Source organism: Lytechinus variegatus, chromosome 4, assembly GCF_018143015.1.
Source record: "Lytechinus variegatus isolate NC3 chromosome 4, Lvar_3.0, whole genome shotgun sequence".
Lineage (NCBI taxonomy): Eukaryota > Metazoa > Echinodermata > Echinoidea > Temnopleuroida > Toxopneustidae > Lytechinus > Lytechinus variegatus.
In genome coordinates this window covers 36,259,136-36,283,061 of record NC_054743.1, presented here as the reverse complement: position 1 = coordinate 36,283,061, position 23,926 = coordinate 36,259,136, and the positions used below count along the sequence as shown (strand labels likewise).

Here is a 23,926-nt window from a genome sequence, read left to right as displayed (position 1 = left end):
ATGAAGAGGGGGCCGAAATATCTTTAAAATAATGCGATTTCGATAACATGCATTCAACTTTCGAACCTGAAAAATTTGTGAGAGGGTTTAAGCCTAACTAGGTTAGGATCCAGAGTCCGAGCGCCAATAATCTTGAACGCGATAATCATCGTATTGCTTACACCAGTTTAAAAAATTTCATCAACTGCGTTATTTAAATGCAAACCTACACAAACACCCATATCTCTGTCACATCCACCCCACATCCTCTTTCACACACCCACATCAATGCCCACACACCTACCCACTCCCCCACATACACACCCACTCCCTCACAGCCTACATACACACTACACCCCCACTCCCATCCCCGCCCACATGCACTCCGACACACACCCACATCCTCTTCCAGGCATCAACACACGCTTATCCCGCACACACCAACTTCCACCCACACTCTCACTCACAGACACCAACACACAAACACACCCACCCACATGAGATAGCAGGCGCCATCTCGATAACTGGTGGGTGTTTCATAAAGCTGTTCTGAAGTTAAGAATGACTTTACGCACGACTGGTGATCCTTTCTTGTGCTGTATGATAGATCCCTATGTAGCTGGCCTAGCACCTAAGATCATGTTCCAGTCGTGCGTAAAGTTGCGCGTAACTTTACGAACAGCTTTATGAAACACCCACCTGGACCTGATGTACGCCATCATGACCACTGACAGAAATGCAAAAAAAGCACGGAAAATACCACCCACTTTCCTATTCCCTCTCCCCCACTCACGTCCCCATCGCCACCTCCATTGTTGGGCCTTATTTTCAATAAAGCTGACCCCCTTTTAGGATTCCATTGAAGATAAAGGGGCTTATTCTTTCGTCTTGTGGGGTAAACCTCAGCAAGGCCGGTTGTGCATTGATACTTGGTAGAAGACGATGGGGGAACACGATCTTACCCCCATTCTTCCTTTTAATTGGTGTTTTCACGATAAGCTATGCTAGTTAGCGACACAATAGGATCACTTTAGTTGCGATTGCCCCCCTTCGTCCTTTCAAATTCATTCACGTCCAGATTCGCTTCGTCACCTCCTTTCTTCTCCAGCCCTTTTCAGTCGATTTCCACCCCAAAGAAAAGGTGTTAAAATCCCAATCACAGCACCCCAAACAAGATCGCATGTTACAAAATATCCGGCTATAAAGCCCACTGTCAATGAAATCGAGCCCAAATTGCCCAATAAAAGTGCCCCGGATACGTTTTCTCCACTGTACGCAGGGCGCAGTGGTTTCGCTGCTCCCCCCTCTCAAAAATTCAATTGGAATGAATGGCTAAATACCACAGCTTATAGAATCAGTGAAGGTCATCTGAGGCTTTTACCTGTATCGATTTTCTTATTACCATTTAAACGTTTGCAGGTGTAAAGAAAGGTGTAAACAAGTCCTTTCAAGGCGGGGCCCCATTCATTGAGTTCTTTTTAATACATCTCACCTTCAAAAAAAAATGTTGCTTCAAGAAATCTGAAGAATTATAATTAAAGAATAGACGGTAATGTGCCTATAGACATGACACAAGTAATGGGGTCCAGCATGGGAGGCCCCTCGTAAAAATCATCATCCTCTAAATGCCCCTATTTCAATTACCCATATAATTATAGCCTCATTAAAGTGTCATTTTACTCCGATAGGATTTGTGGCAGGCGTATCTTTGAATCGCAAAACGTTCATCCAAACGAACAAAATACCTCAAGAAAATGGTGTAGGTGTTATGGTTTTTATTCATTCATGGATATCAGTAAAATAAATCTTGACATTATATACACCTTTTTATTTCATTTGGTAGGTAGTCTTTAAAAGGTTCCGTTCGAGAAGAGTTACATTCTAAAAACGTAGATAAATACCGTTGATAGTGCTCTTAACAACAATGCCGCTTTATTACCCGATTAATTACAAACATGTTCACAAACTCATCAAAGTTTGTGAGAGGATGGTAATGAGCTTGAAACTATTAATTTTCTTTGAAATTTATCTGATTAGATTTGAAACAAAGCAGATCATAATATCAATTGTAAGAACAGAGAGGGGCGATGGAAATCTCAGGGCCATGCATTTTCTGAGATTCTTTTATCCTTCTTATATGATGTACAAAATGACCCTCACGCCGTCACATAAATTCTGAAATTCGCAAAAAAGTTTCCCGACAAATAACAAAAAAAAAGACAAAAGAAAGAAAAAAAGGAGAAAGGGTGACTTATGATGCTTTTTATTTTGAATATTAGGTCAAAATCTATCTCAAATTAGATTTTTTTTAAATAATAAAAATCATCATTTTGGATCGCCCATTTTGCTCGCTCGCAGATTTGCACAATATTTGGGCCCCCTCAATTTTTTTCATCATTACGTTACATAAAGGTATATCGTATATAGCAGTGTCTGACAGATCTATAAACTAAAGCAACCGTATCATGCACTGTGACTAAAGTCGGGGGGGGGGGGGGGAGAATTCATTTGGGCACAGTCAACATACCCTTTACAGAAAGCGTGTGAAATAGTCGGAAATTACGTTAAAAGGAATTAAAACCATGCGTCAAAAGGAGTCTATGTGTACAGTAGATGGACACTATATAAATGGAAGAGTGAGACAAAAACGTTTGAATTAGTCATCATCACGGTAAATAACGTTCAGGTGGTACCAGGTATGGATTGAAGGTCGCTTGTAAAACAAAGTAGAAGAACGCTCTTTTTAAATACCTTTACCGGTACCTGCCTTCTGATGCAAAGAAGCTAATATCGTCCCGAGCCAATCTACTCTTGGATTGATACCTGCAGGGACCGGTCCCTTTGGCATGTTTGGAGTGAACGGTACATCCTTATAGAGTGAATGGCGCATCTTTTTAGACATTTTCGCTCAAAAAAGAGGTAGCCATCCTCAAAAGATGGAAGTAGCACTCTTAAAGGACTGGTTCCTCGTCGGGGGGGGGGGTGATTAAGGACCTGGGGCCTGTTGCAGAAAGAGTTGCGTTTAAACGCAAGTCAAAATATCAAGGGCAAGCCCGAACACGGGTGCTTCATTGGCTGAAAATCAAGTTGGGCAATATTTTTTGAGTTGTGTTTGATTGCAACTCTTTCTGCAACGGGCCCCTGATTAGCTCTTTTGCCGGAAGATTGTGTAGCCCGAATATACAGCTTTTTATGTCAGAGACTTTCTCCCATCCTGAACAATTTTTGTAGTTTAATTTTATTTAGCTTTAAGCTTGAGAGATAAGAAAATATATCCAATGTAATACATCCATTTAAACTGAAGTGTACATCGAGGGGTCAGCTATATCGTGTATGAGAAGGTTTAGAAATAAGATCAGGTTTTCTGTTATTCAAACAACCAGATTATAATTCTACTGATAAAACCAACAATCATGTGTGCGAATAATCTGAGATCTCTGAAAAAATTATTTTTTTTTTTAAATAAAATTAAAAATAAAGAAAACAAAAATGTGGTTTAATAATTATATCAATTTTACGGTATTATTATGATTACTATTATACTCTTATAAATGTCGGGCAACATACTGTCCACATAACAATTGGTTAAAACTTTATCCAATTCTGGGTAGTTTTAAACTAATAATGTGTGCTTTGGGTAAAAACTGCACGTATTGGTTCAAAACTACCCAGAGTTTGATAATTTGTTTAACCAATTATTGTTGTGTGGACAGGATGTTGCCCAAAATTTTAAGAATGTGGCCGTTTCTTCCCTTTGCCATATAATTTACTCTTCATTGGCATTGCAAAGTTTTAACACATATTGGTTGGGAGAAAAGATGAGGAAATCAGCCTTGCTAATGCTTTTTTTTAATTCTTTAGACATCACACATTATCGCACATGGGCCTACCAAATCACTCGCACTCTTTATACATTCATCAACAAAACCATTTTATTTATGATCGTCTGCATTCTCTTTGTTGAGCATGAGCTTTGTTTTAGTGTACTTTATTAAAACCTAACTATAAATCCTCAAATGTTCACTATACTAGGTTATTAAAACAAATATGTTGATTCTGTCAAGACTGAATTCTCGTCGATATTGCTATCATTCTTAATTTGTCACGAATTATATTTCAAAGTTTTGACCATGATTGTTCTGGAACTAAACCTAAATGATCATGGCCACAAAGTCTTTCATTGTATAAATAGAGGCCTGTATGCTGAAGCCAGGGTTAACTTAGATCGTGGTCTAACTCTGTGCTAAAATTATGGGAAGCCAAATATATCAAATTTATGTTTTCATTGAATGCTTCAATGTTCACTGTACTCTTTCCTAATTTTGTTATGGTGTGGTGAAGACAACTATCTTATTCATCATTCCCAGACAATTAAGAATTATTTGAGAATAAAATGAGCTAAAACATTCAACCTCTACTGTTACAGAATTATGCCACAACTGGCTTCCCATAGTTAAACCAAACTTTAAACACGAGTTTAAATTAAAATTCACTTCAGAATACGGGCGAGAGTCCAGAATCTCCTAATCTCATGATTTTGAAAAATGTGTTTTGTTTTTTATTTCAATCGGCTTGTGCCCAGTTAAAAGAACCACGTAATATGTGCCAATCAAGCATTATGCAGTTTTTAGTTATGTGTTGTTGTCTTTTATGGGGATAACGGAGGGAATGTCAAAAATGTTTGGAAATGATTTTAATCTTAAAAGGACAGAAAATGAGTATGTATTGGATTTTCTGTTGAATGATAGTCTTAAATGAAACAGGTAATATACCTGCACTTTCCTTGTAGACTCTAAATTTTAAGGATCGCTGTAAAACTGTGGTGTTAAAACTGACACTAGTTGGTTTTAATAGAGGACCACACCCTCATGTGTTAAAATTACACCCTAGAGATTGAACATAACACCAAAGAGTGTAAATGTAACAATCAATGGAATTGTAATAACATTTAACACCGGTGTAAAATAACTGGTGTGGTCATCTATGTACACCGGTTAACACCACCGTTTTTGCTGTGATTAAAGATAATTTCGGTTCGGTTGTGAATAGTGACCAGCCGAAGAATAAGAACCCTGTAAGATTTGAAATAAAATCCATAGGTCCGTATTTCGAAGTCGGGATTACCGGTAACTTAGACCGTTGTCCAAGTCTGTGTTGAAATTATGGGAAGCCAAACATTTCAAAATTTGTACAAATGGTTTGTTTCTTATTTTCACGGTACTCTTTCCTAATTCTTTTAATGGTGAAGGCAATTATCTTATTTATCCTTCCCAGACCTTTAAGAACGATTTGAGAGTCGTGAATGATCTGATAATGTGGGTATTCTGTCAGAGTTTTATGTCACAATTGGCTACCCATAGTTAAACCACAACTGTAAACATTAGTTTGAATTAAACCCGACTTCAAGAATAAGCCAGTTCGTAGTTCCTTTCTGCGCATGATCAAAAGATTCTACGCATGATCAGAAGAAGGTCATTTGTACTAAAGTGACATGGTGCTTTAAAAATCTAATGAGATAAGCACCAACTTTGATGTCTTGATTATTCATATATTCTTTTGAATTGTCGTTTTCATTTACATCCACAAAAAACAACAATGCTTCCACTAACGACTGGTATTTCACAGTTTGTCAAGTACATTGTGCAACATGCTAAGATATGCATTCAAAGTAGGAATGCCACAAATAACCTTTATTAAGTGTTCACTGGTGTGCTATTCTAGTCACCTGGTCTATTCAGTTTCTTCACCCTGCTATGTGAGGCAAGCTTACGTAATATCGTGCTTTGAAATCTGCCTATCATGATGAAAGAAATGAAAGGTCATTTGACCAAAATTGCCCATGAAGTAACTACGAACTGGTCTATACGGGCCATCGGGTTTGACTATGAAAAGGCAAAGTTTGGCTGCACTATTCACAGCCGATATGATTTTATTGTAAATCCTTGGAACTTGGAGTGTAAAGAGTGAGTTAGGGCCTATATTGATTAGCATTCATCTCAGGATTATCAAACAGCATTAGAAACATCACTGTAAAGATAGTTTTACACTTGTCATTGTTCTTTTTAATCAAATATCATACATCCGAATTACTGTTCTAATTTCATAACTTCAACATAATATATATCTCGACAGATTATATACACATGACAGATAATATGATACAACGATAATAACATTATGTACATTCTTTTAGTAGTGGCTAAGATTTCATAGGAATAATATACAACAAATATTTTCTAATACACATGCGCGAATACAGTTGCTATCTTTATGACCTGAAGTTCACAATTAAAAAAAATAGCATCTTCTTTATTGGGAAATTCCAATAAAAAGATGAATATATATAAGATAACTGAAAAGGAACGTATGCATGTATTTTATAGTGATTGGAAATGAGTGAGTGTATCGAAAATCAACAATTATAATTATTTCTTTAGTCATTTACAAATCATGGATCTATTTTTTGTGGAGCCTCCTCGTCTTCACGGCTGAAGCTTTTGAGTAAATCCTGGCGTTTCTGAGCGAAGAAATAAAATCAGTCTATACCATTCACAAATGATAATATTGACATGACAGACCTGTCAATAAAATAATTTTGCGTACTGCATTGAGTTACATAATTAACAGTAAATGTGCGAGCTATTCTTCCAAATTATATTTTTGAAATTATCAGATAAATGTTCCAATCCATCATTGATCGATTTTCTACCTTTTTAGGATAGCCAGCTATCACAAGTCTAAAGTAAAAGGGCGGTTTCATTTTAAAGCCTCTTTATAGAATAGTATCTATGGTCGAAATGCTTGCAAGTCGATACAATTTTGGCACATCTACAAACTAACCATCATTGTTCTACAGTACACCAATATTGAATGTCTAAGAGTGCAATAATACCGAATACGGTATTTTACCATTACATGAGGATAGGCAGTAAATATTTGGATTATATCAAGATATCACAAAGGATTAGTTCTTGCCATGCAATTTAGTAAAAACTATTTCATATCTCTTATCACTGTGATCATGTTTTCAGAGCCCTATATCCATCGCAAGTTAATGTATTTCTGTTCTCAACCATAACATTGGTAAAGCTATAGCAACACGAACATGTATCTCATATGCCTATTGTCTCATGGAGATATAATATCATCTAGTCAGAAGCAAACAATGTACAATTAGTCCGCATTATTTCATGCTTTTCATCGAGTCTCTTTGTTTTCAATGTTCTTTTCAAACCGAAGGCGGTGTTAAGGGGTTCCAAGATGAAACACTTTTCCCGACCAACTGTTGATGCGGAGAATTTTGATGATGGTTTGATGTATGGCAGGCTCCATAGCCGCTGATATCCAGACCAACAGCGCTTCCGGTGATGTCCCCATGGTACGAGTCATGGTAGCCCGTTTGATGGCAATGCACCGCGGCAGGCGATCCGCTCATATCGTGTCCCGCAGCGGAGGAAATAGGTACCGATATCGGTGCCATGACGGACTGACTCTGCGCATGCGTCTCGGACGAGTTTGCGGTCGTGACCGCGGCGGTGGACGGGTGAACGCTTCCACCTGGGCCCATCCCGTGCGCGGTTGAACCGAGGTTGGGCTGGTGTGTCGAGGTCGAATGAGGGTTGCGGAACAGACCGGTCGGAAGCGGTGACTGCGGAGAGCTGACGTGCGGGAACCCGGAGGTCGCGGCAGTGGACGGCCACATGCTGCCGTATTGGCTACAGGAAGGCATCGAGTTTGGTGCTGATGTTGAGTTGGCGAGCGATGACCAGCCGTCAGCAGCGAGCAGCGAGATGCTGCTGGAGAGACCCGCCGAAGCATCGGCACCGTATCCCGCACCTGCATGATAACAAAACCAAACGCGATTGGCATCATGATCTATAGCAAACTAAATCACTCTTTCAAATTCGATGTATCAACAAGTCAGTAACTATTTGACATGTCATTATGCTAATAATATTTTATTTGGAAAAGCGCACTGGACAAAGCGATCTTAAGATGAAGATTCGAGAAAGAAATAATCTCTGGAAGATTTTCCTTTAGAAAAATCCTGAAAGTATGTGCGTGTTTTTTTTTCATTTAAATACACGTTTTATATCACAGTCGCTTTATGATTTAAAAACGGTCTACACCTTTGATGAATTAATGATATTAAAAATAGTTTTGTTAGTTTAATCAAACACGAACAATTGATCTTACTCAAATTAGCTCGCTTTCATAAAAGTTTACTTTTTACATTATTCTATATCTCCCAAAATATTTTGTTTTCGACGACTAGTACATTGAAACAAACAACCAGAACGCAGATTTCGCAACACAAACACGGCAAGATTCAGAAATACCCGTTCATCAAATTGTTCACCCTATACAGAGTTCAATTCATTCATAAAAATCTCGGAGTTCAAATAAAATTCATCAAGCCTGCCAAACTCAAATTCAAAAATAAAACCCTATCCAGCGGATACATAATGTGCTCCAGAGCGGAATTGGAAACATAATAACCTTCCTAAACTATCTCGTAAAACATCTTTTATTTCTCCATGACTCATCTACGGGACTTTATCAAAGACGAATCCCAATTTCTATTATTTTCCTTTTTTGTACAAAGCGCCCTTTTCCCTTTGATGTTTCGCCGCCCGCTTTTGTTGTTTGACAATGATTTTCGTTTTTAATTGACCGGTGTAAAATCAAACCTGAAAAGGTTTGTTGGATAATCGGGACACATTGTGTGTGGGAATACGATGGGAATGACACACAACACCTCGCCCTGTTTTATGCCTGTCTTTTACTACACGTGGCATGCATGGTAACCAGCTTATTGAGTGCCACAAAGAAAGTTTAAACTATAAAAAGTAAGATAGAACCATGTGCTATAGCATTGTTCCTAATTATTGGCGGTAAATTGTGAGATCAAAGGCTTGTTTTTCTTCGACAAGAATTTGTTTGTTTGTAGCGGTTGGGTTCCCCCTTGAAAACTGACGTCTTGCTTTTAACCCATAGAAGAGTTTGTTAATAGTTTTGAAAAACAAACGAATGAACCCCAAAATAACGAATTACATTTGATAATCTGATCCGTAGATACTCCGACACCATAATGTACTCAATAATCATTAAAAGATAAAATATAATAGTCGCAGCAAACATATTTCATCAGAAAGTCTTTAAAATCAAATGATAAATGCCACCATATTATTATATCTATAGTTGTGCTACACTGAAATAAACCTATTTTTTTGAAATCATGAAATCTTAGCTGAAAGCCAATAATTCTGATGATCATTTACACAAAAAAGGTAAGTGTAACAATATTTATTGTTTTACTGTTTAATCTTGTTTGGAAGTATATCCGACATTTTATGGAATTCTGTGCGTATTTCGCTCATTTCGCAGCAATTACACTTTTGTCCAGAGTTATTTGGCACAAATTTTTTATTCATACATACAAACACTTGGGTGGTGATTTTATTGAACACTGTTCGAACTCTTTTTAAACTGGCATATATCATAAAAAATGAAAATGGATACCATTGCGTATACATTATGTTTTTCTTTAAGAAATCGAGCACAATACATAATAAATATTGCCATAATTTGCAAGTTAAATTTAACAAGTGAGATTCTTTCTATACTAAATTCGTTGTATAATACACATCGAAACGATTTTAAAGTTTAAGTTTGACATATATGTTGGCAATTCGGAAAGAAAGAAGAAGTAGATATTAATAAAGACATGGCTGAAAAGTAAGGAATAATATAGGTTTGCGATTATAATGGGCCTGAGTGTTGCTGGGAAGTGTGGTAGGAAAAGTGAAATTCGTGAATATCATTTTGTTTCTTTTCATATGGGTGTAGTCAGTGTGGTCCTTTAAATGAAAATATTTAATTATGATTTTTCATAGATGTTTTGGCATTCAATTGTAACGCATTAATCACAGGAATCTCGTGTTTTTATCATCTTCGTCCCCTGTCAAAGTTCACTGGAGGAATAATTTTATTTGATATTTCTTGAAAATACCCCCAAAAGAACACAGATGGGCGCTTGTACCAATTGACAACAACAAAATACCTCAGTGGTGAAATCAAACCACTATTTGATGTCGTATAAAGGCCTGTGTTCAGTTTTACGACAGCTTGCTTTTGACGTCACGACTTATTTACCAATATACCGCCAACATTCATCGCTGGTTTCCGACGAGTTTTACGGCGTTAATTTTACGATATCTATTTCATTGTCGCACGACCAATAATTCGTTGCTAATAGGGTGGTCCCTATAGCGCGCAATCACAGTCTCATAGGTGTAAATCTGTGTTATTTATTGGTTTCAATACTGTGTAGTGTGTCGCCGTTTAATGTCCTCGTTCGAGTTTCATATTGGGAAAGGTCTTCTTTGTGCTTTTCGTTTGATCTATAGCGGCCAGGTATTATTAGTGTAGTTTGATTACCTTCTTATCCACCGATTTTAGAATCAAAGACGGCATATACTTTACATAATCCATTCCAATCCCTTTCCGTTCCAAGGTTAATTATAATCTCGAATAGACACAAACCTATTTTCGGTGAAAACACATTTCTTATTGAATTTACTTGAATTTCTTATTGTTGCGTTTTGTTTACATTTAGCAGAACACATAATACTTTGACCACTTAGATAATAGGCCTACATGAAATCAGTTGAAAATTAAATGGACAAGAAAAAGGAAGAAAGTAAGGAAAGGGGGTCTTACCTGCGGCTCCATATTTCTGATGGTAGGGCGGGGGTGGGTAGGGTGATGTGCGGTGACCTCGTAACCCACCGTACCTCTCGCATCCTGCATGAGATGGGAGCCCGAGAGATGGGCCGAACTGATGCGGTGAGGGGCCGAACGCTCCCGAGCCCGGCAGAAACCAGCCACCGACTGAATAACGAAAGAGAGAGAAATGCCATAGATTACAGAACATCGAAACAGTGTTCGGGAAACTCTATACAGAGTGTCTAAATAACTGTCAATAAATATTGGGGAAACTTACTAGAGATTCACGTGCGAATCAAAAAGAAAAAATGATAACTTCATGGTCGTCGAGTATTGCCATTCATCCCCGGCGCTTATATGTCATCAAATGACTTTCTTCTCTTATTGTCATATTTTGTGGACGCTCTTTACCCCTTCTTTGTCTATTCCAACGTTCAAACTTGAACTGAAACTATTTAAAAAGAATATATTGATGACAGAATTAATTTATTGTAAACACTGAGCCCACGGATGATTTGTATTGTGTTTTATTTAAATCAAAGCCGATTTGACAGAAATTAGTTTAATTTGTTCAAAGGGTGAATAAACATTTATTGTCATTATTATGTCTTCTAGTTCATTCTTACTCGCTGTACCACAATCTCATAATTCATGTGGGGTCGATCATTTCAACATGCTGGGCCTTTCCTATGGAATAAACTGCCAACAGAAATCCGCAATATTTCTTGTCTTACCACTTTCAAAAGTTTTCTTAAAACCTGGTTATTCACGCAAGCTTTTAGGTAATTGTTATTCTACTCCTCTTTTTAGTAGGTTTTCTTTCTTCCTTCCTTTCTTTTTCCTTTTCTTTTCTTTTCTTTTCTTTTCTTTATTGCGCCATATGAGCATCTTTTTATGATGGATACCGGCGCATTACAAATGTTCATATTATTATATTGTTATTGTTCTAATCAATAGCATAGTTATAGTTATTTCATATACATTGAAGAATTAGCCCATTTAATTTAGTGATCATAACTTTAAAAAGTTGATATACTTACATTGTGGATATTTCGAACCCTGGAGATCGTGAACATCATCAAAGAGATCATGCCCTTCATTTCTAAAAAGGAATAAAATGAAAAATATCTATATAAATACGAGTATTTGAATTCAAAAACTTCTTTGAAGTATTAGAATAAGATCGAATGATAATTATTCGATTGCCAAATGCGATATGGACCTTTTTTCATTATGAAAACATCATCTCTTTATGACTCAGACTTATAAAATACTCAGGATTCACATATTTGTCCATGCATATGACAGGTTTATATAACATAAAGAGCTTTCTTATAAATGAACAATTCAACTAACTTTGTATTTTTTTTATTACTTAAGTATATACAGCACTCAATTTAATTGCGATGCTTTTTTCGAAAATACCACAAGAAATGGAAGAATTATCTTATTCATTAACTTTTTTAATTGCGACATAAAGAATATGATCCAGGTACTTACTTGTCTTTTATGTCGAGAAAAGCCTTGGCGAATGGGTTGTATTTAATTTTGAGTTGTGTTATCTGATAAAGATAAGCAAAAAGGATTTACGAATTAAAAAAAAATGAGTTCACTTATTTAAATGCACACCTTTTATGATTTTCCTTTTATTCTTTTGTACTTTTTAGTAAGTTTGTATTTATTTTCTCAGTTAGCAGCTACTCTTTGCTTTCCTATAATGCACTTTGGAAACAATATGTATCATTTTCCGTTTGATAATATCAGACACGGATAAGTGTTACTTGCTTCTTTCAAAGCAATAAAACCCCCTATTTATTCATCGACTCATTGTGTTCTAGATTGATCCTATTGAAGCCCCGTACATCAACACCAGACTTCTAAACGTCTCAAAATAATCTCTTTAAAATGAATAATCCCCCTATTTTGAAGACCCAACGCCTCCCTAAACACAAGTTCAGTTAGGGATTTCGAGTTCTATTCAACTTATTCTTTCTTTTTTTTCAAACATGGGTCCTTAAAATGAGCGATCGGGATGCGCGCGGTTTGCAGGTTTGTCTGCATGGTTTTATGCTATACGATGTTTTAAATAGAAGATTGGCATTTTACGAGCGATGCATTCATTTAAAGCTCGGAAGAAATATAACAGGGCTCGAATTTATTAGATAGGCGGTATTACGAAAGAAGATCAAAGGCTTATTCATTTCATGGAAGGTGTAAAGAGGACGATTCATCCTTTCTGATTCCCTTTATATAAAGAAAGGCGATAGTATTACATTAAAAATTGGACACAGTGACCTCGAGAATGTGCGTATACTGGGTTGATCTAAACATGCATCAGAAATTATTAGCTTGAAGATCCTTTGTTCGTTTTGGATGAGCATTTTCCCCTAACCATTCAAAATCACAAATTTAAAGGCCTCGTAGATAATTTAAATTCCATGTAAGAAAAATATTTTTTTTTTTCAATATTTATTTCATTTATTTTTGTAATGGGCCTAAAATAAACGTATATTTACCATAATTTTTTTTTTACAAACTTTAAATTTTAGTCTCTATTTCAGATTTTATTTTTAGCCATCCCACAATGCTATATTATGGTAATACCTGTATGTCGCTCTGGACAATATTATTGCAACTTTAAGAAAATGTCAATCCTTAAATTAAGGAATATAGCTGCTTTTTAAAGAGAGAATAAAAATGTGTCGTCTTAATAACTCCCATGACTCCAATATTCCCAAATGACTGAACGTCTGAGCTCACTCAAGGATGCGTGGAATTTTAATGAAATTTTACACTTTTTAAAATTGAAATTGAATCTTCTACGTCTACTGGTAGAAATAAGATTGAACACTCATTTCATAAAAAGGTGTCGTCATAATAAAAGCATGACTCCTATATTCCCAACTGACCGAATGTCTGAGCTCATTGTTTGTTTGTATTTATTTCCATATAAAAAGATAAAATATATACATGATTTATTTAACATAACATACAGATGGAGGATGGCCCATTTCAGCGGTATCAATAACATACCACTGTTCTTCCATGGGGTCCTTAATTCAAGGATGTGTGGAATTTTAAATAAAAATGTACCCTTTTTCAATTGAAATTAACTCTTATACGTCTATAAAAGGTAGAAATAAGATTGAACACTCATTTCTTAAGTCTACAAGGCTAAACCTGATCATCAATACACTATTCAACAGGATACAGACTGGCAAAGCTTGTTTTTGAGCAACTACGGAACTAGTCTGACCAATCAAAGTTTATTACTTGTTGTGCAAATATTAATTAAGAGCCAATTTAAGAAGTATACACGGCATAAAGGGCATAAAGACTGCCGAGATTTGTAATGATTTAGAATCTAGGAAAATGCCCCAGTCATATTAGGAACCAATCCAACATAGCTCGAGACTGCGATAAATGGATAATGCAATCGTTTTGATTCCTCTTGGGCTGGTTTCGTTCATGTGTAACTGGGGCCTATATAGCTACATGTGTTTACAATGAGATTGTAGAAAATGTGTGGCTATATGAGATATAATCAATATCATCTTATCTTAAATGTGATGAAGGAGAAACAGATGTTCCATCTTTATGACTGTTTTCTGTTTGCAGAATTTTGATTGAAATAATCCATTTTAATCTTGATAATTTGCTAAAAATGACAGTTTCAGTATTACTTGAACGACGATTCAATGATACTGGCAGAACTGAACAGAGCAAAAATGAAAAAAAAAGACTTCCGTTTTTTTTATTGGTTAGTTACATTTTGTTGTCAGTGTAACGACGATTGTCAAGAAACAAATGTGGATGTTTATTCAAGCACTTGTCATCTGTTGGCTTTTTGATAAAAAGCAGTTTGCTATTGAGTGGCGATCATAAAATAGCTACTTGTTAGAAAAACAAGATGGTTTCTTAAGTCAACTTCTACCGTGACTGGTAGTGACGTTCCATATACACTCTAAAAAAATTGGTTAAAAATGCTCCATAAGGGTATTTATGCGTCCAACCAACATCGGGCATTTCTTTTAGGCATTTTTATTAATCCAGTGTGTTGAAAATTTTGCTCATTCTAAAGTAATTGCCGCTTATTTTTTTTTCTTTACCTTACTGGGCAATATGGTTCCTGCATTGGGTAAAATACTGCCCCTATTTGGTTGGACACAGTCATAATTACCCTCGTGGTTGTAAAAAAATATAACCCAATATTTTTTACAGTGTTGGTGGAATCCAGGAGAAGCTGACAGAAGTAGTGAACTTTCCAATATGGGCACACACAATACTTAATATCAGGTAAATTATTATAGAGTGATATAAAATCCCCATTATATCCCCACCCCTTGGTCTCTCACCCCTCCCGTAACACCCTCCCTCATTTTGTACGGATTCTGTTGATCCAAAAGAGAGTATCGCTATTAATAATTATTATGTCAAACTTCCGTAGACAAGTGATCACTGAAGGGGAAATCTTTCGAAAAATTGAAAAAAAAGGACCCCAGGTTTTAAATCGTTTTATGGTTATTCTCATGTATAATATGGTTAGGTCAAGGTAATTCGATTCTATTGGTAAGTCAAATTCTGTTTAATCCACTATCAATCATTGCTGCGATGACTTTATTCTATGCTTGTTCATCTTGATAGGCATTTGATAATCTTGTAGAGTTTTTTTTTATTAATCTTGTAAATTAACGAATTTATAATCTTAAAATCGTTGAATGATTAAAATATATATATTTTCTGTTTTTTATGATTTACATCAAAATAAAACGAACATGACACAATGTGTGCATTACGGCATTTGTTAGGAAAGAATGATTATAACTGAAAGAAGATGGTAACGATGTAGAAGGATAAGAAATGATAATGACAAATAAAAAGTAATAATTATAATAGCTGAAGAGAATATGAAACGAGAAAAAAAAATGAGCACAGTCATAATGGTGATTGGGAAACAGTGGAGGAGAAAAATAACATAACAAAAATATCCCAAAAAATAAACAACCACCAAATTCATTAAAAAAGACACAAAGGAAAATATATTACAAAACAAATTTAAGTTAAAGTTAAAGCTTTAACTTATTATTACAAAGTCATGACGATTAGAGTTGTAAACTCTCATTATTACAAGATTTACGCTTGTAATCTAAAGTTGGTACAAGAGAAAGAGTTGTAAACTCACGTCTTCATTTTGGTATGCTGTAACGGCAATAAAGCGAGTTTCTGCGAACGAATAACTTCCGACCAATCTCTGTTTCTCCCTGCCTCCTACCCGTACGATGTGGATTCGTGGTTCGTACTTGTGAAGGGAATTCAACATTACCTAGGAGAAAAATGGAAGATGAAGATTGTAAATGGAATGTTTGAATAATTATTTGAAATATTTTATTGAACAAAATTTATTGATCATCATGTCCTCTCTGACACTGAATGGATATGACCATATTATAGTCATAATATCCAGGGGGCCGTTTCATAAAGCTTTTCGTAAGTTAAGAACAACTGGTGATCCTTTCTTGTGGTAAATGATATTCACCATTTATTGTTCATTTGTGATTATTTAGCGTGTAAGAGAGGTTCACCAGTCCTTCTTAACTTAGCAGGGCCTCTTTGTAAATCAGTTATATAACTGGAAGGGCTACCCTGCCTAAATAAAACTGAAATAAACAAATAAATAAACTTACGAACAGCTTTATGAAATACCCACCCGGCCCTTGCGGTCTATTTTCAGATCTCCATCTTTAACAAGAATTAAAAATGAGAAGCTTCAAAGAAAGCTTAAGAGTGAACTAGGAGTGTAAATGTCTTTTCTTTCAATAATGAGCTCTAAAACATCCCGGATGTCACATCTCGGATATTTCACATCTCTTGGTTTTAGAAGAAATGTTATTTCTAATACTCTAATCTTACGTTTTGAAACAAGTATAGGATAATCCCCGGCTTAAAGCTTGATCAAACGTTAGTGTTGAGCACTCTACCTCTTTGCATCACTTTATGTGCGGTTTTGCAAGCCAACAATCCTACAAGTAAACTTCCAATAAGTAAATCAATTTCTAACATCTTTTTCTCGGAAAGTGAGAACGTCGTATCGATCATCGCTGAAGAGTGCATGAATCAGAGGTCTTTGTGGAAAATATTTGTTAAGAAATTTGTTGCCAAAGCAAAATTTTCATCACTTAAATATTCAGATGTGGACTGCTGCCCAAATTCGGTTATAAGGATATGATAAAACAAGAGAAAATTATTGCTCTTATAGTTATTGTTATCATTCTAAAATCAAATACAAAACAAATTTGAAACATATATTATATAGCATGAAATACGATAAACTATATACTCAACTAATTTGTGTAGTAGCTTTCTTCAATTAATTTCAATTTGTAAAGAATGTGAATTTATGTACAAATGTGTAGTAATGTTGCTATGTCTGGGAGTAATATAAGGAACCAAATTTAACACACGCTCCTCTGAGAGAACTACTTTATGAAACTAAAACTTGTAAAACTATATTTTCAAAGTGATCCTTCAAAAAAGGGCCTGAAAAACAGAGTACTTTGTATTGAAGATCTTTTAAATGAATTTCGCAACACAATTATTAAATAGAATGAAGTATTATAATCAATTCACCTGTCCACTTCCGTTGAGTTTGTTGGAGAGCTTGACTTTGCTGAAGTTCACGGCTTGTTTCATCCAGTGCGCTCCGAAGTTTGGCGAGTCGGGGTGGATGTAGGCGGTGGTCGGAGGCGAGCCGTCGGGCTTCCCTCCGGGTACCCACTCCCCGTTGACGTACTTCCAGCGGTGGTCGTCAGCAGCGGAAAAGTCGAGCAGTATGGAGTACATGGAGTTCGGGTCGAGCCCGGCGATGCTGGCGGATAGGACAGGGAACATTCGCCTAGAAAAATGAGAGTTTAGGGGATTGGGTATTTTGAGAAACGTAATTGTAATTGTTGAAATTATTTCATAAACGTGTTAAATGCTGAAAATCCAATATCGCATACTTTTATGGTCCCTTACACAGAAAAAGTAAAATTTCAGGACTTTATTCTGAATTTATTGATTAGATCAAAATAGATCATTATGAAATCGTGATGCATTAATTATTGAAAGCACCATTTCAAAAGTTTACTTTATATTTCTTGAAGTACAATGACCAGACATAATGGGACAACAGAAACAGTTCGTGTTTTTTTTCTTTCTTAATCGAATTTTGTTTATCACCTGAAATATCCACCACTGAATAACTAAAATAACTGATTTAATTATGCTCAACTTTTATGTATATGAGTTTATATTATATACATATAGCCATGTATATTATTTGTTTTACATTATTTTTTCTTCTTAAAACTGCAATTAGCCAAGTACCTGCTCCTGCTGCCTGCCATATTTCTTTTCTACTTAGTGTATTGCACTGCTCTGTCCCTTCTGCCCCCCCCCCCCTCACCTCCCCCTCTCTTAAAATATTGTATAACGTAAATATTTCTTTACATGACCCATCAGTTACGTTTTTTCAAGTGCACAAAAATTGTATTTATTTTTAAACAAATTTATTATTACAAACCAATATTTATTTGTTGTAGTTTTATATTGAAACTAAGTTAGGGGCTTGCCGCCTGTACAAGCTTTGCTTTTTTCGGCAAGTCCCTCCGTTTTACTTTCAAATACAAATGTAATTTCAGACAAATTTATTTACTCAATTGTGTTCTTTAAATTTATGATTATTTATGTATACATATTATATTTCGTAGTATTTTCGACCTTGTTTTGTTATGTTTATTATATTATTGCTATGTTCATTATACTATTGTGAAACGGAAATAAATAAATCAAATCAAATCAAATCAAATCAAATAACTCATTTATTTGGTTTGAAATACCAGAAACAATCTTGTTTAGATTTATGAAAGAGATTTCAGTACCGAAAGCACTGAGCTATGAATAAGCTTCATGATAAGTTAATAAACATGATTTATCCCCTATTATTTTCCCATCATTTCTTCATTTGTTTACAGTACTTTAAAATGTATGTAATTTAAATGGAAATGACAGTCACGAACAAACAAAAAATAAATCAACAAAGCAAATTTTCTTTAATAAAATGATTATTCTTAAAATAAGAGGCATTTGTAATATAAATGTATATTTTTCTCTTATCATACTTAAACACTTTAGTGAAATGGAATTTAAAAAGAAAAAAAATGATTGATTTTGATCATGCCTTAAAAACCAAATCAATCTCTCAATCCCCACTTGAAATTCTCGAGCGCTAAATAAACTAACGAATTTCCGTCTTTCCCCCTCTCGAAATTTTATTCGTTGGCAAAATTTTCATATTGATTCAGTTGTTTCTCTTTATAAACGAGCATGACGGGGAATTATTTGAAGAGGGAATGGGGGCGTGTTCTTGCAAATCGTTCAGAAATGATGAGAGTCGTGCATGGTACACGAGAAAGTAAAATATCTGTCAAAAGCAAAAGGTCCCAAGTCCAATTTTGTAGAAATTTCAAAAGAATCTTACGATCATGTGGGTGGTGGTAATGGTGTGCAGGGTGTGAGTGTGAATGTGTGTGTGTGTGTGGGGGGGGGGGCTGCTATCCTGATTTTAAAAAAAAATCAGGTGATTGTATTTCAATGTATATTAGTTTCAGCAAATTTCCTGGATGTTTTACGGACTAGATTTCTTACATGCATGCTGTAAGATTTTAAGAATTAATACATTTTTTATCTTATGCTTCCCCACTCGCACTTCCCCTAAGCAATCAATGTTAAGTATTTTGAGCTCATTCCCATATAAAAATAGTTTGCCCCTCTGTATGCCCAATGGCCATTTAGTTTTTGTTCCAAATGTCTACTCATTTTTATTATTATTGTATTTTTATGACAAACATATTTTTGCGGGTCAGGAGAACTCTTAGCGGAAAATAAAAAAAATATAAATAAAGAAAAAAAAATCTGCATACTTGGAATTTTGCCACCACATAATCAATATTACTGCTGAATAGATGGAAGTTTAATATGACTGTACTAATTTTTGTGAATCAAAACAAAAAATCTTTCTCATAAATACATGTACCATATTTGTTGTTTGATCTCATTACCAGTGTGAAGCTAGCAGAACAAATCACATTTGACATGATTTGAGAATAATTTCTTTTTGTAATGTTCTTTCGATTATTATCTTGATTTGTTCAATAAAATCTAAAAATATAAAAAAAAAAATGTTTGAGAAAATAATTGATCAAATTTGTCATTGGAAATCAAACATTGCATTTCTTGATGCTAAGCAATCAAACAAATCTTAATCTCTGAAACCTGGACAATATTTTACTAAAATGTGGCATGGAATTACGACCTTTTGCAATCCAAGCTGATAGAAGTTCAGAGACGAAATCCAACCACGTAAAGCGATAATAGTGTACTTAGGTTAGCAAATATGCAGTGAATATCGATACTCGGCCTATTCCATTTTCCCAACTCTTCACTTTATGGCGTAGACAAGGGAAATATTGACGTAGAACCACTGACTCGTATTCTGAACTCGGGTTTAAACTAAACCCTGGTTTAAAGTTGTGGTTTAAGTATGGAGAGCCAACTGGGGCACAAATCATTAACAGCACACATCCAATTTATGAACTCATTTGACACTAAATTTTTTTATAATTGTCTGGGAATGATAACTGAAGGATTTTCTTCCTTATGAAAGCAAAAGGAAGCAAAATAGTATACATAAAAATATGCAATACAAACACAATTTTTGAATTTTTGGCTCCCATAATTTTAGCACAGAGTTAGACCGTTGTCTAAGTTAAACCCGACTTCAGAATACGGGCCCATGAGTTTATACTCGCGCCTGAATGATATTGATGGTATTTTTGAAAGTGCGTTCCAAAATATTAGTTTTAAAAATGGTCATTGCTATACATAATCTAAACATCTATATCCAGATAAACCTTGAAAATGAAATGTGTAAACACTTGATCAATGCGAGGATGTGAAGACCCTTATACCTTTCAACGATTATTTAAATACCTGCAATCAAAACAATTTAAACTTAAATAGTTTGTAGAATGAAGTAAACTTTTAAACTCCCTCAACTGGCTCTTTGGATATGGCGGGTATTTAACATAAATATCAATGAATAAGATATAACATACATTTAGTATTACAAATCTAGAGCTTTGGGGGCTGTTTGACTATACATATATATCATTCCACCTCTCTTTCTGCAATATAATAGTATTTTTTCACGTAATAAAGTTTTGGTATCTGAGCAAGATACAACGCAATAATTTTTCAAAGCATAATTTTATATTTATTTATAGATTTTTTATTTTGGCTTCAGTGAATAATTTGGCACACAATATGTATTTCTATTTGGGGATTGATGCGCCCATTCGCCATAATCTGATAATGCTAGAGCTCTAACATGTCTAGCATTTTTTTAGCAGTGAACTGATCGTATGTTTTTAAAGATTGATTGATAATACCCTTTTTTTCGTTATCATTCGAAAGAGATACACACGAGATCTGTACACTCAAATTAGATATAAATAATGAATATTCTATATGGCAATTGTTTTATTTGTTTAAGTAACGTGAACAAAGTCTTGGCAATGCCCAGACCAGGCGTGCTCTATTATTTACTAATTCATTTATTTACGTGTATTTCATTTGAACAATATTTTACAAGGATGCCTTTCAGCAATATGGGCCTCAATGGCAGATGAAATAGAATGAGAAATGCGGTAATAGTAAAAGAAACTTAAAACAAATCATGATAATTATAATATTTGCAAATAAAACAGAAGGGAACCGGGTTTAATGAGATTTGTTTTTCGTAGCTTCGACTGAATATATCGTATTGTGCCATCGGCAGATCTAACGGATTAAAGAATAACATACCCTGTAAAATTAATGTAGATTTACAGAATACGGCGAATATTTATATAATGAAGATGAACCGATGTATAAAAACATAATATAATGTCTGTAAAACTTAGTTAGGAGTTTGTGGAAAGAACTCTCTCAAAGTTAGCTTAAGAATATTCTAAGATGTAATGGATATTTCGTCACAATCCTGGAAATCGATGAAACAATTGAAGTGTGTATGCCTTTCCATCATTCCTCAATAAACATTTGGGTTTTAATACAGTTAAAATCAATAAATTACGTTCGTATATAATTTAATACTAGACCATGAAAAAATGCACGATTAGCCTACTAAAGATCACTCTAAAATGATGTAAATTATTGAGTAAAGTTGATAAGGTTTGAGCTCTGAAGTATACCGATTAACTAAAGTAAAAAGGGTGTTGACTCATGATAACGAACAGAGACCCCGGAACATATTTGAAAGGGAGGGGGGGGGGGGTAACCATATAAAAATCACAGCCAGATACGTTAAAGATCAGAAATATCAAAAATCCTTTCTATATTTTTGAAACTTATCAAAATGTTAGAACCCTCTTCTAGTATCTATCAAACTAGCTTTGGATTCACACAAGTTCTGTAACGTCTTTGACCTACAAAAAATGCTTTTACCGAGTTTATCAGGCGATCTATGGTTTACATAATGAAGTAATCTCATATTGACGACGAATATACAGAACCGCCCTAAACAGCAAAGACAAAATTCTTTGAAATGTCACACTCATCATTTCTTTGCCAATTTCCTTTCAAAAGTTGTGATTCGTTTGACGGTCCAGGATGGACGACAGAGTGTTATTCAAAGAAATGTTTGGTATAATTTGAAATTGTAAGAATTGAATCCCTCTTACCTGCCACTCTTTGTGACGATCATCTCGTTGGTCAATTTGTGAAATTTCTTCCATAGTTCTACGTCCTCCAGCCTGACTTTGAGCCCCTTCTCGCTGGGGTCTCCCTTCTCACTGCCCCGGTTCATTTCTGATTGCACGGCGGTGAGTAGATGCGAAACGTTGTAGGTCGGTGCGCGGAGAGCGTCGGCGCTCATTGCAGGCATAGTTGGGGTGGCGAAAACTTTTTTCGTGGGCTCAGGTAGACGGTATGTTTTTCGCTTAGATAAAGTATTTTTTATGTAACGGTATCTCCACAGCAGCTTGCAGATCCTTCGGAATGGAATAAAAAAGTTGCATGAATCGAAGTATGATATTAAAGTCCTGTTTCAGGAGGGAAATAACTTTCAAACTACAATGCGAGTGACTGTGGAATCTTCCTTTGCGATGGTGACGAAAAGGTGACGAAAAAGCTGTAAAGTGATTCCCCTGGGGGATTATCAAATACTTTCGTAAACCTCCAAAGATCTTAAATGAGCTACACGGCGATTACTTGCAAAAGACTGAATGTGTCAAGTTTTAAGGTTCCTGCGACATTTTATACAAGCCCCGTCGAAGCTTCGTCCAGCATGAAAAGGTACATAAAATTCGATTGAGTGAGCACGACTTGAAACTTGCGTGAGTCACTGGTGTAATCTGGATCAGCCACAAACTGGTCCCACTGAACTCTCTCTCACTCCCGATCGCCTGCTTTACCAAAGTTCTATGTCAGCTTAAGTCGAAAAAGGGTAATGCAACTGGGAGATCAAACAACAGGGGTGGTGTTTTTGCCACTTTCTCTTTTTCTCTCTGCGCCCCGTGTCATTTCATGTCGCAAGTGCGAATGTTTATTCGGTATCACGATTTGAAAAGGACTTTTGAGGCCCTTATTGACAAATCCCCGACCACCCTGGCCGTTTCTACCATTCACCAAGGAGGGTATCCATTAAAAGTGACGAAAGAAGGCGTGGCTTCTGGTGTCGTGATTGACAGGGAAGATGTGGTCGGGCATTTCGGGGGGAAGCGAGATCAAAGGGAGCCGATTTTGCCAATCAGGTGAGGGTTTGTGTGCACGATCTTGTCGAGTACGCGACGAGTGTGCCCACCGTTGCAGAGACCCAGAACGTGATTGGTCAACCGGATAAACCGTTCAATTTATGAATATTCATGAGACAACTTTTTCTCTTCTCTTCTCTCTCTCTCCGTCGTAAAATTTTGCACTTGACTGATTTTGATAGGGACATCTTAGTCATAGCGGTTGTCTAATAAATGCAACCAATTAAATTCTTCAGTCGTTGCGTTTTGGAATTTGAAGTTCACCGTCGGTATAAAAAAAATGTAATTCTTCTCTCTACAATTCATTTTGGGCTTTAAAACTTTGGTTTAAGCATGTTAAGTGAGCAAACCCTTTTGAAATCGGAATTCTT

At 35.6% G+C, this 23,926-nt stretch overlaps 1 protein-coding gene across 1 annotated transcript; it reads right to left on the bottom strand.

The window, feature by feature from the left end:
* Positions 1 to 6,419: 6,419 nt before the first annotated feature.
* Positions 6,420 to 23,402, bottom strand: LOC446151 (transcription factor Brachyury). Its single transcript, XM_041606974.1, has 7 exons — positions 22,485 to 23,402; positions 17,335 to 17,599; positions 15,890 to 16,030; positions 12,208 to 12,269; positions 11,748 to 11,809; positions 10,702 to 10,872; positions 6,420 to 7,815 (listed from the first exon to the last, which is right to left on the bottom strand). Exons 1-7 carry the CDS (start codon positions 22,685 to 22,687, stop codon positions 7,208 to 7,210), a joined length of 1,512 nt encoding a protein of 503 aa, XP_041462908.1. The 5' UTR covers positions 22,688 to 23,402; the 3' UTR covers positions 6,420 to 7,207.
* Positions 23,403 to 23,926: the final 524 nt, after the last annotated feature.

Bases quoted from the DNA above. Each gene is read 5' to 3' on its own strand.
- LOC446151 (XM_041606974.1), bottom strand. From the start codon at position 22,687: ATGCCTGCAATGAGCGCCGACGCTCTCCGCGCACCGACCTACAACGTT. The intron at 16,031-17,334 runs GTGAATTGATTA...TTTTTCTCCTAG, and splicing joins AACTCAACGGAAGTGGACAG to GTAATGTTGAATTCCCTTCA. The intron at 11,810-12,207 runs GTAAGTACCTGG...ATTCCTTTTTAG, and splicing joins TTTCTCGACATAAAAGACAA to AAATGAAGGGCATGATCTCT.